The 22,901-nt window shown below is 29.4% G+C and overlaps 3 protein-coding genes across 3 annotated transcripts in view; 2 read left to right on the forward strand and 1 right to left on the reverse strand.

Moving 5' to 3' along the window:
• Positions 1-6,196, reverse strand: part of LOC132941326 (dual 3',5'-cyclic-AMP and -GMP phosphodiesterase 11A-like) — a 92,983-nt gene extending 86,787 nt beyond the window's left edge. Inside the window, exon 1 of the mRNA XM_061009339.1 lies at positions 6,058-6,196. The gene's annotated coding sequence lies outside the window, so the exon portion shown is untranslated. The remainder of the gene's footprint in view (positions 1-6,057) is intronic.
• Positions 6,197-11,019: 4,823 nt separating this feature from the next.
• The window catches only part of LOC132940603 (protein sneaky), a 50,608-nt gene continuing 38,726 nt past the window's right edge, over positions 11,020-22,901 (forward strand). The window contains exons 1-3 of the mRNA XM_061008326.1: positions 11,020-11,059; positions 11,123-11,232; positions 15,921-16,154. Of these exons, the coding sequence (XP_060864309.1) occupies positions 11,020-11,059; positions 11,123-11,232; positions 15,921-16,154 (384 nt within the window). The remainder of the gene's footprint in view (positions 11,060-11,122; positions 11,233-15,920; positions 16,155-22,901) is intronic.
• Positions 20,440-22,715, forward strand: LOC132941307 (uncharacterized). The gene is made up of 4 exons (XM_061009302.1): positions 20,440-22,098; positions 22,160-22,252; positions 22,311-22,364; positions 22,434-22,715. Exons 1-4 carry the CDS (start codon positions 21,397-21,399, stop codon positions 22,680-22,682), a joined length of 1,098 nt encoding a protein of 365 aa, XP_060865285.1. The 5' UTR covers positions 20,440-21,396; the 3' UTR covers positions 22,683-22,715.

Consider the following 22,901-nt stretch of genomic DNA (forward strand, 5'->3'; position numbering starts at 1 on the left):
ATGTACACTTGGTGAGTGTGAATTATAGGACCTATTGCAAATGTACATAGTTACTGTATTATAAATGATTGCATCTATTTTATGACTTGAATGGCATCAAAATATATATTTAATTCAAACATAATAAAATATCTTAAGTATGTAGAAAAAATATCTTATGAACACTCAATTCTTTTTTTTTTTTTATTAGGGTTAAGGCTTCGACTACTAGGTCATTAGCCTGTGGTACTGTAGGGGAGGGTACTGTAGATTTGTTTACACATATGTGTTTGTTTTGACAGAATTTTCAATTTGGGCACCCGTAGGTATCTGACATGCCCGGGTGGGGGATGATGGCACTTGTTCTCCGGACACCGTGACTTGCCCGAAGAAAAATGCCACCCGCGACCGAGGTATCGAACTCGGGTCGGCTGCGTCGCTCGGCCACTCCGTCCCCCACTCAATTCTTATTAGAGAAAATATCATTTCAACTTTCTACAAAGATTAATCTCAATATCAAAAGTAAATTTTAACTATGAAAATTAGTTTGGTAAAAAATATTAATGTTAATACTGCTTTTAAGGATCATACTGATAAATTGACAATTTATAATCGTTTGCGTAAAAGCATTAAAAGAAAGAAATTATTTTTGTCCGTAAATCTTATATTAGATCCATTATTGGAAAAATAATGAAATAACTAAGGTGTCTACTTAAAAAAAACCGCTCAATACGTTAGCAATATGAATTGCTTCTTTAGATTATTTTTCCTGCATCTAATCCTTTCTTGATTTACTACCTGCGTTTGATTTATCTAACAACCAAAGAAATCCGTTAAGATCTGTCAAAAACTATAGAAATTTTTATGGGCATAAAAAATTAAGCCTAATTTATTTCTTACTGAAATCGACTGGTGCTTAAGAAAAAGAAAAAAAGTATTTTCCTAATTGGAGAACTCTTTGCGTCGCAAAAATATATAGTTATATAATATAATATAAAAAAAAATGATACAAACCGTCAAGACCCTGACAAAAATCCCATTATCCAAAAGTTATTTTTCATTCAAACGAGTGGCCATATTTTACGCGATGATGTTTTTTTTTTCATTTCACAGACACTTTTATTCCTATTACCATGGCAAAGGCGTTATATATATTTCAAACGTGCAGTTTCGTTTGCACTGCAATATTGGAGAGTCTATTTGGTGATAAATGTTGACATTAGACACACTGGTGCGTTTCTAATGACGTCCATGAGTACGAAAAAAAACAAACCCCTTCACCAATATTTCTCGGACGAGTACGTCGTCGGGTGGTAAATAAATAGTTATAACTTAAAATATGTCCATATAGAAAATCCAATGGTGTCCGAATCGGCTGTGGACAATATCTGTGTGACTATCTATGTCTTGTGTATTTTTCAGTCAGACCCTTTAGAAAAAAAATTCAAATAACCGTCAACACAACGAAAATAGTTTCATCGTTAACGGAATATCCTATATTCTATAGACATTCGACGGCAAACGAACGATTCTCGTTTTTAACAGTAATTATTGCAGAGTGCTACAAAAGTTACTCAATTTCAAAGTATATACCATTCATTAATCCTATTTAAACAATAACAATTGACATTATTTTAGATGTACCTTACAATTGAATTACGTTTAACCGATGTATAGCACACAATTTAATACTATGAATAATATAAATATTGTATACATATAAGTACTTAACAGTAGTATTTATATTATATTCAAAACTTAACCACTTTTCATTATAAACAATTTTATTTTTCAAACAACTTTTCTAGAAATCATTGATATGATTTTAATTTATGTGTAATTACTCTACGTATGCCAGAGATGAAAAACTTAAATCGAGTTATCAAAATATGAAATAAGAAGGTATATACTTTTATTGATCTATAGTTTTATACGGAAATTTAAAATATTTGGTTCAAATGTTATAAACTAAACCACATGCACGATACTAATTTGCATGTATGTGTATTGTGTATGATAAACATTTATATTTTAAAAATACACGCTTTTCATATTTGAATGAGTTAAATTCTAAATGATTAGAACAAATCATGGATTTTATAAGCGAAAATTATTTATTAATTATTTTTGAAAGATAAAAATCTGTGGCAAAAATTTTGATTAGGTTGATTATTTGTTTATTCTAACATTAAAACGCAAAGAGTCAAAAAACAATATATCGTAGTAGAACGTTATCAACGTGGTTTAATTTTAATAGACTATTTTGTTATCATACCTAATATAAAGTTTAAATTATTTGTGTTTACTTATACCTATATTTATTATTTACAATGTAATATGTATACATATATGAAATATTTAGATGTTTAGATGTTTATCACTATTTATTTTTAATAAATTCCCATACCTATTACTTGGGTGTACATAATATTTAAAACAATTTAACCGCTCGAATCTTAAGATATGTGTATATTTTTATACGAATCAATATATTTAAATTTTATTTTGATTTTATTGCATGATTATTGGAAACGTTAATAAAATATATAAAAATATGAAACAGCTTACCGCCAATTATGCGTCTTATATGATGATATTTCTATCCACATACAAGTTCGATTGACTGCATTTATTAAGTATTGGCAAATGTAGGATTGTTAATTAGTGCATACAAATTTATAGAGATATTTAGAGGCAATTTTCATTTAAAATTCACTAGCTATCAAGCAATAATCACAAGAAAACCAATCATTTTAAAAAAAAATGACAGACCTCTAAGGTTCACACTGTATGTTATTATTATAACTCTTTATACTTAATCTAAACAATAGATTAAAAAAAAATATTAATTTGCTTAGTAATAATAATTATACATAGATTGAATAAACGGTTTAGTAAGAAATACTAAAGGTAGCAATGTATTAACAATTTTAAGTTTCGTGTTTTTCCGAACAATTTAAATTTATATTTTTTATAACATTAAATTATAATTGAATAAGTTTTTTAGATCGAAATGTATAATGATTACCCTCTCGTTTATTTATTTAGTAATAGAAAAAAACTATCAACATTTGAATTTAAATTTTTTTGAATTTAGGTACCTACAGTGGAAAATTGTTTTTAACTTTATTTAAAGAATATATTTATTATTATTATATAGGTTATCACAATTTCCAATTAATTCATCATGATAGAATATTTTATACTATACAATTTTACACTGACGCAATATTACCCGCTAGCTGCTAGCTTGTAATTACAATTTTAAATACGCAAAATAGTAGACATAGTTTTATTATAGTTTAAAATAAATGTATTTATTAGTATTCTTGATTGGTATCTCTAATTTGTATTTAGTAGCTCAGATTATTTCTTTGATGATTTGAAAATAATGATCACACATACTATTTTAATACTTAAAGAAGATCTTAAGTAACAAATGTTATAATATAGGTAGGTAATACTATTGTTCTAAGCATAGTAGGTATATTATATTATTTGTCATTACTAAAAGTATAATAATATAACATTATAACAATATTTCATAACTTACCCATGTATTAACATAATAAATATTTATCAAATTAAATATTTTTGGCAGGTGTAAGAATTAGTTTAAAACTCTAATAACTCGAATACATTAATGCACGAATCTTCAAAATTCAAATTCTAGTACTTAAAAATAAACGAGACAAACATTATGGAAATTGATTACTTTATACTGATAAAATATAATTAAATTTATTACTAAGTATATTTGTATTCACAAAATGTACTGTACATTTTGTAATATATTATGTAGATAATTTATTCTATAATTTTTTTTTATCAAATGTATGATTTATAATATGTTTATATAACTTTTTGTATTATAGTAAATAATTTTATTTATATTTTATTATTTTAAATACAAAATTGTTCATCAATTACTATAAATAATAAAATGCAAATGATTATATTATACGGGTATGTAAATATTGTTAATATAATTTTTTTGTCTTAGGTATTCCTATAAATATGAATTGAGTAAAAAAAAAACACAAACGATCATGTCATAATATAGGTATTATAACTTCAGGCTGGCAAAATAAGAGTTTTTTACGTACCTAGTAGCATATTATATTATAATAACCACGTCAACTGAGTGTTAGTTTAGACAGAATAAAAAAATGGCTTCGACTCTTTAAATTTCGTTTCGAATTTATGCATGTGAGTATTCACTATTCAATATTCAGTAGTCTGAATTCAACATTGTTGCTCTAGTTCATAAAGCTATTGACGACTCATATGGTCTGTTTAGAGATGGAAGACCTGATGATGTTTTATATATCACACGCATAACATCTGCTAATGCAAATTAAGATGACCTATACAAATTAATTATTATAAATAGTTAAAGCAAACAATTTATAACAATTTTAGAAAAATATGATTAAATAAAATCAGTTCAATATAAGTGTGTGGTTGATCAGTATAATCAAATGTGTATAACATTAATTATTTAAATGTGTTACAAAGTTAAATTTCGATGAACTATTGAAAAAATTGGTGCTGGAATATCGTTGTTTTGATTAAATCTCCAGAAGCTGATCAAACGCATTGAATTTAAGCTTTCCAGATATGTGTATTACAATTTACATAATCTCGGAGAAATATCAAACGTTAAGAACATAAAACTATAAATATTTATTCAAATCCTCATGTTACGCTTTGAATTGAACCAAAGTCCCAATAAACGATAAATATATAATATTTTAAAATCAATTTAATCGTTTTACAGAGTTTTGTTTCCCAAAAAACTATATAAATAAAATATATTTTGATTTTTGATAAATGTATTGTAATATAGATACTAGATAGTATAGAACGGTATATTACACAATTTAATAGCATAATAAATTATATTTTAATTGTATACCTAATATTGTATACCTAATATCGCTTCATGTTTGCAGACCAAAATTACTTTTTTTTCAAATAACTTTTATTGAAAATTGAATAATAATGAATACAGTTATATAATGTTAATTACTGTAGTAAAAAAAATTGTGAATTGTATTTGGTGATGTGTAGACAATTCGTTTGTGAATTATTCATAGATAACTTTGGCGATTACAATATTAGTTACTAGTAAATGAAATAATTTTACAATGAAAATTAATTAAAATTATACGTTGTCTGTATAGTTCCACGATGATGGTTGAAAATATAATACTGTGTAAAGTCCGACCTATAGATAAACAGTGCTAGCTGTCCCTTAAAAATTGATTCAGTCGCTCTGAGATGATTGTTTAAAAAATAGCATTATAGGTAGGTACGGTACGCCCAAGAATTATCATGAAAAATGAATGGCAATTCCGGCAATATTCCTGCTATAACACAGTAATACAATATAATATATTCACCGTTTTTTCGTTCAAACTACAAATAAACATTATAACCTCGTACAATTGTTCGATAAAAAAAATGACTATAATGTTCTTCTCGATCAAATAAATTATATAAAACAGACTATAATATAATACCAATACGTCTTGATTGTTATGTGCACAATTCGAAAAACACGTGCACGATATTCTTTTCGGGCTTTAGTGGCGTTTCGATGACAGAATTATAATATAATACCATAGTCGAAGTGTTGGTAACACGTTAATGGTGTTTCTCAAAGATCTCGCGGAATCAACCGCATAGCGAACGGTTGGAGGTGGTTATTTATCATGATTTTATGCCGTATTTTATGTATACAATAAAATACTGTTTCGTGGATTTTTTTCTTTTTTTTTTTACCATACGTGCACGAAAAATGATCAAACTATAATATATAATTATATATTTCAGGTCTGGTGCGTACATAATAATATTACGATTTTACGGTAACTGTCGAGTTAGTTCCTATCAAAGGCAGACAATAGCAGTGCATCGTAAAATAAAAAATCGGACAAAAGCGGTTGACAAATATTATCAACTCTCGATGCGTGTGTTTAATAATATACCTATTACCTACGTTATAACGTTATTCTGATGTAACTTAATAATAAATTGAATGTTATACACAATATTGGAATGCTTATCAGTTACCTGCTGTAGTAACGGCCGCCGTGTATCGGACGCGAACTTAGAAAACGTGTGTGGCACTGCAGTTGGGTACGGTCTCAGCGGACAGCACGCACCGGAGAGCTGAACTTTAAGTAGCGTTCTGCCGACGGTTGCTGTGGGAACGACGTGCTTATGGGTCTTCATTACGCCGGGCGGCGGCGGCTGCAGTGCTGCCAGTGCGGCGCGCGGTGAATTGTCGAACCACCGCCCGCGCCACATCGGTGTCGGACGATATATTATTATTGTAACGATAATGGCTCAACAGTGTGTGCATGTGTTGCGTATTATTATATAGGTAATGTTTATATAATAATGCAATTGACGCATTGGTTGCCACGACACGTCCGATCGCTTTTTTTTCAGAGGCACATCCGACCGACACAAAGTATATTATGTAATATGGCGTATAATACGACAATTATATTGTAACGTAGTGAATAAGAAGTACTTGTATTGTCCCGTCGAATATCACTACTCCTTCCGACACGGCCTACACCCCGCGGTTCGGAGGATCGCCATCATGAAGTACAAGAAAATAGCCTCCAAACGACACCGGTCCGTCGGATTTTTCCGAGAGTTCCTCAAAGATTTACTAGGCAAGTACGGTGCACGCCTACGCTTGGGTGTAAGATATTATGACATACCCATGTTATATAAATATATAATACTGTGAAAAACGTCAAACAAATCAACCAGTTCCGAGGTCCGTGCGGTCGCTGCGCTTAAATATGTATAATATAATGTATAATATTATGATTCATGTCATATCATTGAATTACGCCGACACTTTACCTGCCCGCAGCTAATACCTATGTAGTACATGTACATAATATTGTTCATTATAATAATAGAATACCCTGCGCGCCGTGTTCGCATGTTCATAATAATATTACGTATATCTACCACGGTCCACGGATACGTCATACACAGTTTTTTTTTATTATTATGGAATTTGGATATAAAATAAACTGCACAAGCTACTAGCTATGTACAACTTTTTTTACCTAATCAAGTTTTTTTTTTATTATTTCAATTATTGTATAATTATTTAGTTTTACTTAAGAATAATAATATAAGCTTAGGTTGTTTTCAGTTCGCATCATTGGTATTATATCCTAATACTATTAGGTACTTTTAACCTCTACCGCCGGCACCTATTTATTGGATTCAGAATTTGGCGCCCAGGGAAAATCCCCCCTCTCCCTGAGCACCGCATAGATAATAATATATCCATGTATTTAAGTTTGATCGAAGAGCATACTAGTTACCAAAGTGCTTACATGTAATTGAGATGTTGTAACACAACAAACCGTGATAAGTGAAACCACAATACAAAAATGTATATATTATTTTAGTTTATACTTTTTATAATAAATTAAAAACACTGACAAAATAATAGGTAATTACAATAGTCAATAATAATAATAATAAAACAACCATATTGAAATAAATTATAAAATTAAAAAAATTAGCAGATTATGGGTTGATAAAAATTATCTCTATCAAGGTGGATTTATAAGTCCACCTTGGTCTCTATCATATTATAATCAGTAGGTATATTATATTACCTTAAATAACCATTACGGTAACTAGTAGACTCTTCGTTCATAATATACCGTGTAATATTAGGTATAGAGATGTTGAATGTTCTATCCATGTGCAGTACATTATTATCTATGGAGCACCGACCTAAGAAACGCAACTGCATTTGATTTTAATAATATTGTTTGAATTCGATTTTTTATGTCCGTATAAGTTGTGATCTAAAAGAGTGAATTGGTCAGTTCTAACTTTTAAGTTCTAACGCCCTTTTGGCTTCATGATCGGCTTTGTCACTTCCTTCTATACTGCTGTGTCCTGGTATCCCAATGAATGTTTATTCCTTTGTTGCATGATTAAATTGATGGTAACGATATTATTACCGTTCGTAATGATATTATTATTACGTATATTGTATATACATCCGATTCACGACGATGATTTATTGTAACGCAATAATTCTACGCACCACGTTTCCGTGATGTCCCTCCCCTCTGCAATGTACGTCCGACTACGTCACGGTGGCGGCAGAAAACGATTCCGGACGACGTGCATTTTGATTTACGGCCAAATATTGCATAAGTACTCTAACTAGACGCTATTACTATCTAATACGCTATGACGCGCGTCATTTTACCTGTGTAGAGGAACCGTATAAAGCATATGACGACTACATCGCGTGCACTCGGGATTCGGTTAGTAGGTACACGAAAACGTATAATAGGTAACCCCGGCGGTGTGTATCGATCTATGACTATAATATTATTATAATATTTGAATGATATTCGACGAACCATAGGCTAAATGAATAGCGCCGACCGAAATGACGCGTATTCGCCGGCCCGGTTCGAATAATAATCATAGTCATAATATTATATTATCGTCATTTCCTTTTGTGTACAATCACCGTAGTTGCTGATGTTGTTGTTCCAACGGAAAAAAATGCACGAAGAATTTTTTCAAACCACGCACACGTATATATTTTAAAACGAGATATTATAAATATTAATTTCAACTGATGGCGCGCGTCGTGCATTCTTAAGACAACCACGTTAAATTATTGCGCCTTGCTGCAAATGTAATTAAAACAATACGTTTCTCTCTCTCTCCCTCTATGTGCCTCTTTATATCTCTCGCACATCTTCTCATTCCATCACTCTGAATTTATAACGCACTTCATAGCATATTCTAATATAACATTTACATCGTATTTAACAATAATGTACGCGTGCGATGACAATTGACGCTCAACATAATGAGAGATGTGTTTTTTGTGGTTCGTAAACAATATATAATATGTGGAGGACGTAAGACATATAATAATTAATAATATAATAAAATTGATACACGTCATTGTTTTTCTTTCGTTTCCTGTTGACAAATACGAGTGAAAATGCAGAGGTTGAATGGTATCAATTTAAAGTTTGGATCAAAACTGTCAGTGGACTCCTCTCGCTATATAAACAAATCTATCAACAGTTTTATAGCATATAAAAATCATTATATAACTTACTATATAAATGCCCATTGGCCATATAGACAAAAAAAAATTGTTTTCAACAAACATATATGGTCCCCCGCAATTTCTAATTCTATTAGTCACACCACTGTTAAAAGTGCGTGCCTAAGTTGTACCTATATAAGAATAATAATGTAATACCTACATATCATATATCTTAGTGCAGTTAAATAAAGACAATAACATTATAATGTACACTATAATATACGGCTATTCGTTATCTGCCAGAAATCAATATTCGTCCGATTTGTTTTCGTCGATTAGATTATTATCCTAAACCTTTTACGAACTAAATATCCATCATAATATGACAATCATTGAATTTATAATTCCCTGAAATGTAGCTATATAACCTTAACTATAATAGACGGGCACATAGTTATACTATCGAGAACGAGGAATATAAATAATTATTCGCACAAAGTGTATGTGCGTTGTAATTATAAGCATATATATATATAACAACGTCATACTTTGAACGCACGTTACACGGAAATTCTATTACCCCACCTCCTGTCAAAAATAAAATAATATTAATATTAGTACACATCAGTACAGTGTACCTACATGGCTATATTGTAAAATAAACGATTTAATGGACTAAAATAGAACATACAATTTAAAAAAAAAACACATAAATTTCATATACGAATAATTATTGTTCAAATATTATGCTACTGTTATTCATTATATGTATATTTTAGTGTGTGTTCGTACGACCATACTATGAGAATGAAAAATGAGAGATAAAGATAATATGTTGGTAATAAGAGATTTTTGTTTCCACATTATAATAATATATGCGCATTTTTCGTAAACTTTTTCTGCGTCTGCACCGCCGTGGTTTCAAATTTTTCAATTTTCTTTTTTATACCTGAATTCCAGTGCTTCTATACCTAGTACGTTGAAATGTTGAATATCTGTATGAAGAATGTCACTAAAACAAAAATTGTTTTTATTAAATCTTATATTATACCTAATATAATAATATACAATATTATATCAGCGCATTGTGCACCCCTCAGTTCTGTCTCCCATTCACAGAAAGACTAAAATATTAGAAACTCCCACCAGGTATAAATTAACGATAACTGAAGTGAAGAATTTGTTGGTTACATAAAATCATCGGATTCCTGTAAAATTTTTTTGGTACCTCTGTCTCGAAGAACTTCATATAATAATTAATAATACTATATATTGTGGCTACAATCAATCACGCAACGGGGTTGAGAGTAAGTAAAGTCTATAGCCACTAGTTCCCAGATGGGTGACCACCCGGGTTTGTAGTGGCAAAAACCTTGCCAACCATACACGTGTTAGCAACCAACCGTACCAATCGTCCCAACCCTACTAACCTTACAGGCTAATGACCTCAGTCGTCAAAGCCTTCATCTAATAATAATAAAAACAAAATGTATATATTATAATATATAGGGACGTAACTGTTGTCGAGAGTTAATGATATAATTCAATTATATTTTCCGGGAAATCGAGTCCCAAACTCTCAATTTCTCCTTAAAAAATCACAACATTTCATATATTATATAAGCCCGGGTTTTGAGAAGAATGTCAAGCCAATTTTGGTAATTTTACATCAACATTGTAGGAAACTTAATTATGCGTAAAATGGTATCACTGTCAAAATTATATGGTTTAATTAAATTGTGATAACGGTGATAAAACTGTAATTATTACAAAAACGAAAGATTTAATCAGATTGTCTTCTGAGTAGTTGGTATTTTTGATTCGACACATATCAGTCATTCAGTATGGTATACTGTAGTGCATCACAGTATTTTAAATTAAAATACCAATATACATATTATTGAATCTGGTGTCATTTTTAAACAGCTGACCGCCGAAGTAAAAAGTTCAGAAAGTCCAAGATGATTCTAGGATTCTTCTATGGACTTTTCCTGAGCCTGAGTAAGTAAAGCCGACTTTTCATTTTACCATCGCCACCGTGTCCTTCTATTATGTTTTTTTCAGTCCTCTACCATTTCGTAATTGTCGATTTAGAATTCACCGATCAGACCACTCGTCTAATGGGCATCGTCATCAGTCTATTTTTGAGCATCGGCCATGCCATTTCACAACAGGTAAATCGATACACATCCAATCTAGATAATTGTTTGTAATCGACCGTTTGCGGACAACTTGTCATCGCTTAACATTTAATATTTAATAGATTGATATGTATAATATAATATCTGCACTTTCAATATAATATAGAGGTATTTATAATAATATAAATACCTCTATATTACGTTGGCTGAGCGGTAATTGCTAATGCATTACTCAAAAGTTACAAAAAAAATTGCACAGGTTTTCATTAGGTATTAAAATGTTACATTTTTAGAGTAATGATCAATGTTATTAACCGCAATATTATTACAACATTTTAACGGAGCCATTTAATAACATATACTATAAGTACATACTAAGGGTACATACTATAATATAGTAATATATATAAGTACAAGGGTTGTTATGTTTTAAATAATATTTTTATTTTTTATACATTTTATTTTATGTAAAATTTTAATAATTTTAACAACATCGTAACAAAAAAAAACCAAAATGTAATTAATACTTTATGGTATTGTAGCGATTTTTTTATATGTTCATATGTATAGAAAATTAGCAACTTATTTAATTGCATATTTGGAACCAAAATATAAATGTTATTGAATTACAGATATAACTATTAAAAATTAAAAAAACAATTGGAGAAAAATAGACAAAGTATATCTCACGAAACGAAAATGAACTACTCTCGTCTAAATTTTAAATTCTTATAAATATTAATCTATGATTATATATTACAAAATATATACAAGTTTATTATTATATTATAATATGAAACCAAATATCAAATTTAGTGAGCGCTTAATAAAAAAAAGTAAAAGTTTGGTAGTAAAAATATTAAGTAGACATATTATGAAAAATTCATTTTTTTAAAAAACACAGTCTACTTCAAAATGAGTAGTTATTTCACTTTGAATTTGTATTCAGAAAATATTAAGTTACGCATAAACTGTCTAAATCTGACTGTCTATGGGTTGTAGTTTATATCTACGTGACTAAGTATACTAAAATCTGATTTTATTCAGATTTAGGAAGGTACGTAACCACCATAATAGTATAATATTATGATTTCCCCGTGTTTTGCCGACGTATATTATAGTAGGTATCAACTATACATATAACGGATTATTGGCTTTTGAAAGTGGTTTATGGCAGATCCGGTCGGGGCACGATATAAAAATAAAACAGTACCTATATTATTTAAACCCCGTGAATTTTCCATTTTTGTATACGAAAACTATGACTTTAAGTAAATCGGACAAAAAGAATATAAAGAATATTTTAATCTTATAACGATCCGGGCAGGCACCGCCAAAATGTCTGTCTTCTACAAAAGTTCGTATGTACAACGTAGGTACCTACTACAACCTACATAATATATAATATTATGCTGGAATATTACATTCTACTGATCAATAGACTGTATATTTACTTAATAATGTGACACGTGTCGTATAAATAAATAATCTAAAATGAATTTTTCTTTTCAAGTAGGTATAGACATTCAAAAAATACACGCCTTATCAAATCAAAATATAAACATTGTTAGATAAACAATTTATTTTTCTATGCAAATATATCGACGTTTTTCACAAATTTTAATAATCAACGTATTCTCAATAACATCCACATAATAAGAGTCGTGAAAAGACGGTCCACTTGTAACAAAAATCTAAATAAATAAAATCGTCTCAAATAAAACGTCCCTTAAGCTCTTATGAATGTTAACCATCATACGCATCAATAATAAATATTATAATTTTAATGCGCAATATAACCGCAAATATAGTGAAAGTACTTCAAATTCAGAGTTCTGATATTTTTTCAATAAAATTCATGAAAAGTTATTTTATTTAAAATAGTTTTATTCTGTTTTAAACAAATCGTTTTTATTTTTAAAAAATTAAACAACAAAAAACGTAAATTATTACATATGATGTAATTAATCTAATTTATGGGGTGCAAAGGTTTGTAATTCCTGATATATTTTTATTTTGATACTTCCATTTTCTGTAAGTTTATACATCGTAATAATTATGCATACTAGGTAATTGTTTGAGATGCACAGTTTTCTTATCACTTAAAAACTGTAATACTGTTGGGCTATAAAAGTATTGTATACTAATAGCTATTAAATAAATAAAAAGTGATTATTTTTGCCAATATAGGAATTATACCTCAATTAAATAACTGAACTACCGGAAAAGCTTCTGAAACTGATACTAGCTTAATTTTTAGGGGTAATAGAGAGAGAGATGATTATCAAATTTTGAATTTGTGCTTAGTGTTTACTAATACTTACAAATCATGTACAATATTTGAGCATGGTCAAAAATTTAAAATAACGAATGTCCAGTTTCGATTAAGTTAGCAACTATAGTTACTCGTTTCTAAATTGTAACTTGTAATGCATATATTATATTTTACCTCGCAGTACAATAAGATTCAACATTTCCTATAATTTGATTATTGTGATATCAAAGTAGATACTTAACCATTTTTATACATACTGCATTCATTATAACAAGAATTGCAGTTGTGAAAGTATTTAAATTTATCCCACCAATTAAGTTTCAGATTTCAAGTATAATGTAAAAATACGGCTGTTAACACATTATTTCACCAAAATATTAATTTATGTCTTTAGTATAATATATAATTAGTTAGTAGAACTGTAAACCATAATTACTTACGTAATAGCACCAGGTGTGCTAAAACATTTTAAATTAGAATAAATATAAAAAAGTATAGTATATTTTATACAAACAAATTGTAGGTGCAGTGCTTATTTTGTATTCATAGAGGAGCCGAGCCCCTCAAAAACTGATATATTTTGGGACATTTTTAGTATCAATTTATTTATCCACGACTAAGTAAATATTCATTTCACAGCTTTCACATTAATTACATGTCAGTTCAAATAAACAAACATTGTGAAAAAAAGTAACAGCATCTGCTGTTTGCCACCTGTTGATTTCTAAAAATAATAATAAAAAAAGTATTAACGCTCCGCTACATTAGGTGTCTATGGAGTCACTATAATGGATGTGTTAAATTTAAATTCAATGATAAAACCATTGTATACGAAAAACGATTCTGAGCGAAGAAGGTCTATCAGCCTATAATATTAATAATAGTAGGTATATGTTATGACTTATGATATTATTGTGATTAAAGTAATTGATTTTACTATTAGGCATTAGATGTACTACAATTTGTTAAATTCATTTTTTCGAAAAAATCATTTTTCGAAAATGACATTGTGTGTATAAAATATAATAATATATATACCTACTCTAAAAGTTTCAATTACCCACTAATAATATTTTTAAGCTACGATAAAATAACTGAAATCGTTATTCTTGGTTTTAATATGCAATTCCCTCCAAATTTGAACTTAAAATAACTAAAAAAAAAAATTTGTTTTAATAGTAAATTTTTAATTTGATAAATGTTGTCAAAATTTGAACTTTAAATGCTAATAAAAAAAAATGTTGGCTATATATTATTAATATTTTTAAACTGATATTTTAACTATGGATGTTGTATGTAGGTATCTTGTTTAAAATTTTCAAGCTTTTTTACCCAAGAAACAAATCAATTTAAAAATAAAAAATTGAAATTGTCCGTTAACAGCGAATTCAAATATTTTGAAAATGTTATCAAGTATAGAAAATGATAAACATATGGTGTAAATTTCAAGTATTTACGGTTATTCGTCTTTGCATTGCAAGAAAATCACTCGAAGAGAGATCGAGTGAATATCCAATGTTGTAAAAAATTTAACTTAAAACACTCATAAAAATTTAATTTGACTTTTAGTGACCTTTTTTTTGAATGTAGATAAACTTATAATAAATCTTGTGCTAATTTTTAAATCTTAGGTATAAAAAGAAAATTTTTTATGAATTTCCAACTTAAAATATTTTGAACATTTTCATGATTTTTACGAATTTTGTCAAAAGTTTAACTTCATACGCTCATAAAAAATTATTATGAATTTTAGGTCAATTTTGTTTTTAATTTCCACTAACAACAGCTTATGAGGAACTTTTACATTCCATTTAAAGTTTTTTAACAGAGCAAACATTTTTTATCGACATTAATTTTAAAAAAACTAATAAGTAACAATCGAAACTACATACTCTTATAATAGGCTAGTCAAAATATTTTACATTTTATGCTGTATAGAAAATGCCGAAATGAATATTCAGTGAAAATTTCATGTATCTAACAGTAATTTTTTTTAGAGTTACACCAAAACCCAAAATCGATTTTGTCGAAACTGATTTTCGTAAATATTCCTGTTTTTCCTTGTATTTTTTTTTTGTTTTTCTCGACTCTTTTAGAAACTTCTGATAATTTTAAATGTTCTCCTTCCAATTGCACCAACTAGATTCACTTTCCCACCGGAAAAGATACTGAAAATGAAAATCGAAGCATTATTTCGGCTACTTAGGTATCGTGTACACAGACACACAACATTAAAAATTAAATAAAATTAAATAAAAAATAAAAAACACACATCATTGTAAAATCAATACATCAAAAGCATTGCGTTTCATGTTTTAATATTTTAAAAACAATTTTATTTCAAAAAATAAATAACGTTATTTTGATGAAAATGTAAATAAAAAAAAAATTCAAACGTCACACGGACAGCTGCTAAAACTGTATTAAATTATAATTTGGTGTACAGGTTCGGTGTTTGGGACTTTTGGCGATGCCAACGTTCTGTGACAAGTCCGGTCAACGCGTACTGGTTACCATGGTATTTGCGTACGTAATGGCCGGCCCTCTGAATAACATAATGAGAAACGGGTCCGAAGTGATCAGAGTGTTCACCTGTTCCAGTGCGCTGGTATATAATTTGACCAAGGTCCGTTATGAACTCATGTTCAAACCGTTCCAGGAAGCGCTGTTTAACCTCAAGGTATATAAATCATTGTTCATTATAAATTATAGTAATTTAAATATTATAAATAATAATAATATAATTTATAATTTATAATATAGACGGACACAATTTACCCAAATTAAATTAATTATACGTATAATTGTAATACTATATTGAGTTTTGTGGCCTAATTTAAGTACCTTACGCACCTAATAGTCCTAATAATCGATTTAACCATCTACAGTTCCCGGATCTTCCAGGCTTAGGAGTAAAGGTCTGGGTAACGGGAGGCTCATCCATTGATTATTGTAATATTGAATTTAAACCCTAATTATATGTTATAAAAACAACATAAATATCTTTCCTGCATTTATACTTTAAAACAATATATTATAACTATTACGTAATAAAAAAAAATCAACAACTTTCTTATAATAATAACAGTATAACAAAGTACAATACATTTTGTATTATATTATAACCAAATCAATACGTCATATTGTTGATATTTTCATACTTGTTTAAACGCCGAAAGGGGTCAGTAACGATTTAAGTTCTGGTTAAAGTATTTTGTGTTAGGTGGAAATTCTTTAATAAATTAATAATCGTTCGTCAGTAAATCGAATGTATTTAAATCTTTCTACGGTGAAATATTATACTAGATAGCTTTTACCAGAATATTATTCGCGCAATATAAAAAAAAACACGTTATTCATTGCCGTAATAGCTAAAATTCTTCGAGGAATGTACAAAAACTTATATAATTCACTTATTGAACCGACCAAACTAAGCTATAGAGAAAATAATTTAACCCACCTGCTCTTTCAAAGTGTAAAACTTGAATCGTGTCCACCGTCATTCGCTGTTTCATATGTGCGAGACATTGATTGATCTTCCGTCCGGGCCATGTTTTTTTCGCAAAACCTATGTGCGAGTATAAACAATTCGATTATTTGCAGTTAATTTAATACTTCTTATGTTAGTATTAAATCAGCTGTACCCAAATCATTACTTTTAAGTTGTAAACATAATACTTACAAGTACATCCAACCAGCTACTTGTAAATCACGCGGTTTACTATGTAAGTACCTCAAATGTACCTTATACACTGTCAGTACTTATATGAACGAATAATACACCATAGTGATAAAAAATAACTTTATTTTAAATAACATCAGTTTTCAAAAATAATTCGATCCTATTACTCACCTCTATAATTAAATAAATGGACGCATATGAAGTTATCATTAAAATTAAATTAAATTAAATTATAAAAACACCGTGTAAGTGTGACTAATCAATTCAATACTTTTGTTATTTATCTGGAATTTGGAGTAGGTACCTACAATTTTTTCCTAACATAATGATTTTAAATTCTGAGCGGAGCCGATGAATGTATTAATTTTACAATGATGTGTATGTTTTATTTTGTGTATGTCTGTATCATCACTTTTTGGAGAAGTAAAAATTCTTTGATTTTTTTATTTCATCGTCCGTTCTGGTAGGAAAGTGAATCTAGTTGGTTCTTTGGGGGGTCAAAAATAAAAACTCCTAGTACTTTTCAAAAGCGTCAGGAAAAACAAACAATAAATTAAGCAAAACCAGTTTTTGAAAACATTGATTTTGTATTTTGTTGAAATCTTTTCGAATGTTTATACTAGAATTTTCTAAACCTCAAAACTTTCAAAATATTTCGGTAATTTTTGAGCTATTTATAAGCATAATATAATTTCGATTTTTGTATTAGTTTTTTTATAATCATTGTCGACAAAAAAATGTTGGCACCGTCAAAAAAATTTAAAAATTGTATACAAATTTGCTCATAAGTTCGTCTACATTTAACAACCTAACCTAACCTAACCTACTATAGTTCTAATTCCTAATAGGTAGTAAAATAAATTACTTTAATTACAATAATATCATAAAATATACTTAGTAGTATTAAAATCTTACAGACTGCCTTCACTCATAATCATTCACACAATACAATGATTTTACCTATATCATTGAATTCAAATTTAACACATCCATTACGTGACTTTCTAGACACCTAATGTTCAGCAGATCATTATACCCACTTGACCGCTGTTTTATAATGATTTTGTATTTGTGTGAAGTTGAAATCCAATTTAATATTTCGCAATAAATATTATTCATTTTTGGTTCAAATTTTTTTCAAAAGTACTTTAGTTTTACAACAGAATTTTAGAGCTCAAATATAAATTTCATTACACAGCCCCGTCAACATTTTATGAAAAATAACTTACAATCTAATAGCTTTTGGATATTTAGTATTTACTTTCAAAATAGTTGTAACCTACAACAAGTGTATGTCGATCTGATATACTATTATTATTATTATTATTACAATATAGTAATAATACAAGTTAAAACTTCATAGACTCTGTTACAACTTACAATACTATCCTATATAAATTCACGTGCTACACAATTCACGTTTGCGTGTACGACGACGATTCTAATATCCCAGTTTTTCCGGGAACTTAATAAAATAAAAAAGTACGACGGATGTTAAATATTCCGGGTTGGTTCTCGGCCCGGATGCATTTCTTTAGTGAATAATGGGTTTTTATCCCTTCGATATAATATTACCACTATACTACACAATACATTATTATTCCGTTTGATATACGTTATAATATTCAGAGGCAGCGTTCGGGACGTACGCGTCTCAAAAATTGCGTACAAGTGCAAAGTGTCTAGTTGTTTCTTATTTCCAAACGTTTTAGTATTAAATGTGTGAGCGAAACGTATAGGTATCATTTAAGACATATTAGTAAATTCATTGTTGAAAAATGTCTGTTTGTCGTCGACAAAGAAGGCAGTCATCGGATAAAAAACGTGTACGTATAACTAATTTCACATTTCGCGTAAGACCAAAGTTGAGCATAATATAAATGAGACGTTTTCCCGGCGCACAAAAAAATTCTCCTAAAATCACAAAAACCGCTCTCTGCTACTGTCAGTTAATTAATACAAACGGCTCCTTTGATTTGCGATGTGTAAACGCATGGTTTTTTTTTCTTTTTTGTCAACTGTTGTTTATTTTGTGAACTTTAGTCGGTGTTACATCATGTATGGCTGAATAAAAAAAAACTTAAAATTTAATAAGATTAATAAACAGTTTTTAGCGATATTTCAATTTATTTATCTATTAATTTACCTACTACCTACACAGAATAATAAAGTGTCTAATCATTGAATTACTCGAACCATCTAGTTTTATAATATACCATAATTGTCTATACAAATCTGATTATTATTTAGATTTTAATAATTTAGATTTAAACATTTAACACTAAATCTGTTATTATAATTTTCGAAAAAAAACATTGAGTTCAGGTTGTAGTTGTTTATGAAATCGGTTTTTATTATTTTTATCCTCAATATAGACATCTAAAAAATGTTGAAATATTCATTCTTGTGAGTTTCAGGGCATTTTGATAGAAATTGTTCACTTTAAAATTAGAGGCAATAAAATGTCCACCTACAAAAATGTAAGGTTAGGTACAAAGATGGTCAAAGGAAAATTGGATAAGTGAAAAATCAGTGATATGCCTAATAGTACCTTGGAGTCTTTCAGCTTAAATTTTTATATTTTAATAATTTATTTTTTATTTTTTTAAATTCATTAAAATTTATTATTCTATGTCATCCAAGTTTTTTTTTTAAATTTATTAGTTTATTATTAATTATTTATTTTACGTTTTTTAATGCTACTATACTACGTAGGTACATATATATTTTAACCACAAATTGTCATACTATGTCTTTTTTTTATTAGCTTAAGCCCGGTAACTAGTAGTATAAAATAGACAATTCAAACACACAATGGACCTGATCCCTGATTCCTGATCCCTGATTCCTGATCCCTGATTCCTGATCCTTGCCGCCCGCTGAGCCCGCCGCCCGGCCGCTCACGTGTGCGACATGAATTCCCCCCCCCCCACCTTCATCTCTCAAACTCATCCCACCGCCCGCACCCTTATCCTCATCCCGCTGCTTGCGTACGTGCGTTACTTATATTATTGTTATCACACGTTATCATATTTTATCACATGTTAACGTATATTATCACTGATATCATATAATTTTCCGTTGTCGTGAAAAAAACTGCAAAATAACCGCCCGGGATTCGAACCCGGACCCACCAGCTCCAACGCGATTTAATTACCACTAGGCCACCCCGACCACTTGAGTACTAGAAGTTATTTTCACCCATTTAACTTTATAAATAAATATAAAAATATTTAAACCGCAGTATACTGGTCATATTATAATATCATTAGGATACTTATAACTTGCAGCTGCGTACACAAATAATATCGATGAATACACCATATAGGAGACATTAAGTAGGCATTAGTGAATAACCGTTATTAAGTCTAATAATTGTCGCAGGTATTGACACGTCAATCAAATAAATACAACAATATATTGCCATTAGATAAAATGCCATTAGGATTATTCGATATGTTAATTTCGAAATTCGCACGACTCGTGTCGCCAGGATGTGATATACTTATTGATATTAAAATAAACATTTATTACACTAAAGGTTTTATTTAATGAATGTTAAGATATTAATATATATTATTCACCGGCTCCGTTCTTAATAGCCGCCTCTCACCATTGTCACCACTAAGCGGTAGACATTAGTGTCAACTATATAGCCACCATATGATGTCTATACAATATACATCCGTTCACTAACAAAATCGTATACTCTTAATATACCCATTAGATGATATCCGTAATTAAAGAAGAATACATTAGTGAATAACCGATATTAAGTCTAATAATTGTCGCAGGTATTGACACGTCAATCAAATAAATACAACAATATATTGCCATTAGATAAAATGCCATTAGGATTATTCGATATTCGCACGACTCGTGTCGCCAGGATGTGATATACTTATTGATATTAAAATACCTATTTTAGTGAAAAACACATTATTGTCCGATATTAGTACCTTCTGCCGGACGTAGTCTAATATCAATTAAGTATCAATACCCCTACTACCTATTCAAATTCGTCTTTATATATTCTGAAAGAGCCAACAGTTCTTCAGTACGTTATTAACCGTTGTACACGTATACGCTCCGTCTCTAAAAATTTTAGTGAGTTTAAAATTTTTACAAGTGTTTAAACATTTTATTATTTTTCTTTTCGTTTTAAACCGTTGTACACGTATACGCTCCGTCTTCGAATATTTTCCAGTGTTTAGTTTTTAAATATTATTTCGTTTTAATCATGGCTGGTTCAATTGGAAACATGGCTGCCATATACAAAAAGAAGACGTTCGCGTACGTTCCTCCATCACCACCGGCTGACCTCATCGAAGCTACAAGCTACACACTGGATTTTGCGAGCCGTAAATTTATACTTGTCGGTATCGATCCGACAGAACAACTTCAAACAGTTGTTCTCTTATTAACATCATCACGTTATGTGAAAATAAGTATAGATTTTCTAAGACGGATATTCTCACTTATGGGTAACGTACTATCATTTATATTAAACATACCACAGTCCAATAAACGGATCATTTTTCTCGAAACCGATGCTTATAAAATATCAAGTATGGTGTATAACGGTTCAAACGTTCTGGTAATTGAATCCAAGACTGAAGATGGATGTAGAGTTTTATTAAGTCGTTCAGATTTAATAAAACTCCAGGAATTAGAATGGTGTATTACTGCTAGTATTAATGAAAAAGAAGAAAAAATAAAACCAGTAATTATTAAGCAAATTAGTGATTATTGCGAGTATTTGATGGAAAAATGCTTGCAATCGGATTCACCGCCCAACAATTTGAGGGAAATGGAAATTTTCATTCGGAACGTTGAAGTCATACAGAGTAAGAAGACACCTAACCTCGGTCAAATTAAAATGTTTGCGACTAAACAATTGGCCGAACTTTGTATGGCTCATCGGAAAGTACCTACAGAAGTGGTAATTTAAAAATATATTATTTCATATATAAAATATTAAATTACACTTATTTTTATTTTAGGTATATGATAAGAATTGCAAATCGCTGTCATCTTTATCACCCAGCAATGCTTGTGATGAAATTAATCCGTTGGAGGATAATGATTTAGTTGAGGTAATTCATAAATATAATATTATATACAAACATATATTTAATCAAGTTTTATTTTCAGTACGGGTATTCACCGATATCGCCAAACTATTCTCCAGGCAACAATATAGCTAAAGTAATTTATAAAATATTCACGTTATATACGCGTTCATCTCATATAATATTAATTATTAATTTTGTTTAGTCTATCGGTGAACGCGATGGATCTATCAACAGTCTACCGCCACATACATCCGATGAATATGAGTTAGATTCACAATACCCTCCATGGCATCACAACCCAGATCTATACCTACGCCAACAAGCTTTAGTAGTTGATGAGAATGATGGTCCAACGTCTTTCAACCTCTCACCATCATCCCCTCCAGCTCTTCTAGGATTCACGGGACAAAAGTTGGCAAAAAAAAAAAAAAACCATCTATGCGGAGCGTAAAACGCAAACTATTTTAATATTTGTACTAAATTGATGTGAAAATAAAAACAAGCGTGATACTTAAAACAAGTTTTTTTTATTAGATTAAGTTTTTACAATAAGGTTTACAATTTATATTTAAAACAAGATATTATTTACAAGGTATAAAAATAATTATAAGATATTTAAAAGGTATATAAATAATTATAAGATATTTAAAAGGTATAAAAATAATTATAA

The sequence above is a fragment of the Metopolophium dirhodum genome, chromosome 3, assembly GCF_019925205.1.
Source record: "Metopolophium dirhodum isolate CAU chromosome 3, ASM1992520v1, whole genome shotgun sequence".
Taxonomy (NCBI): Eukaryota; Metazoa; Arthropoda; class Insecta; order Hemiptera; family Aphididae; genus Metopolophium; species Metopolophium dirhodum.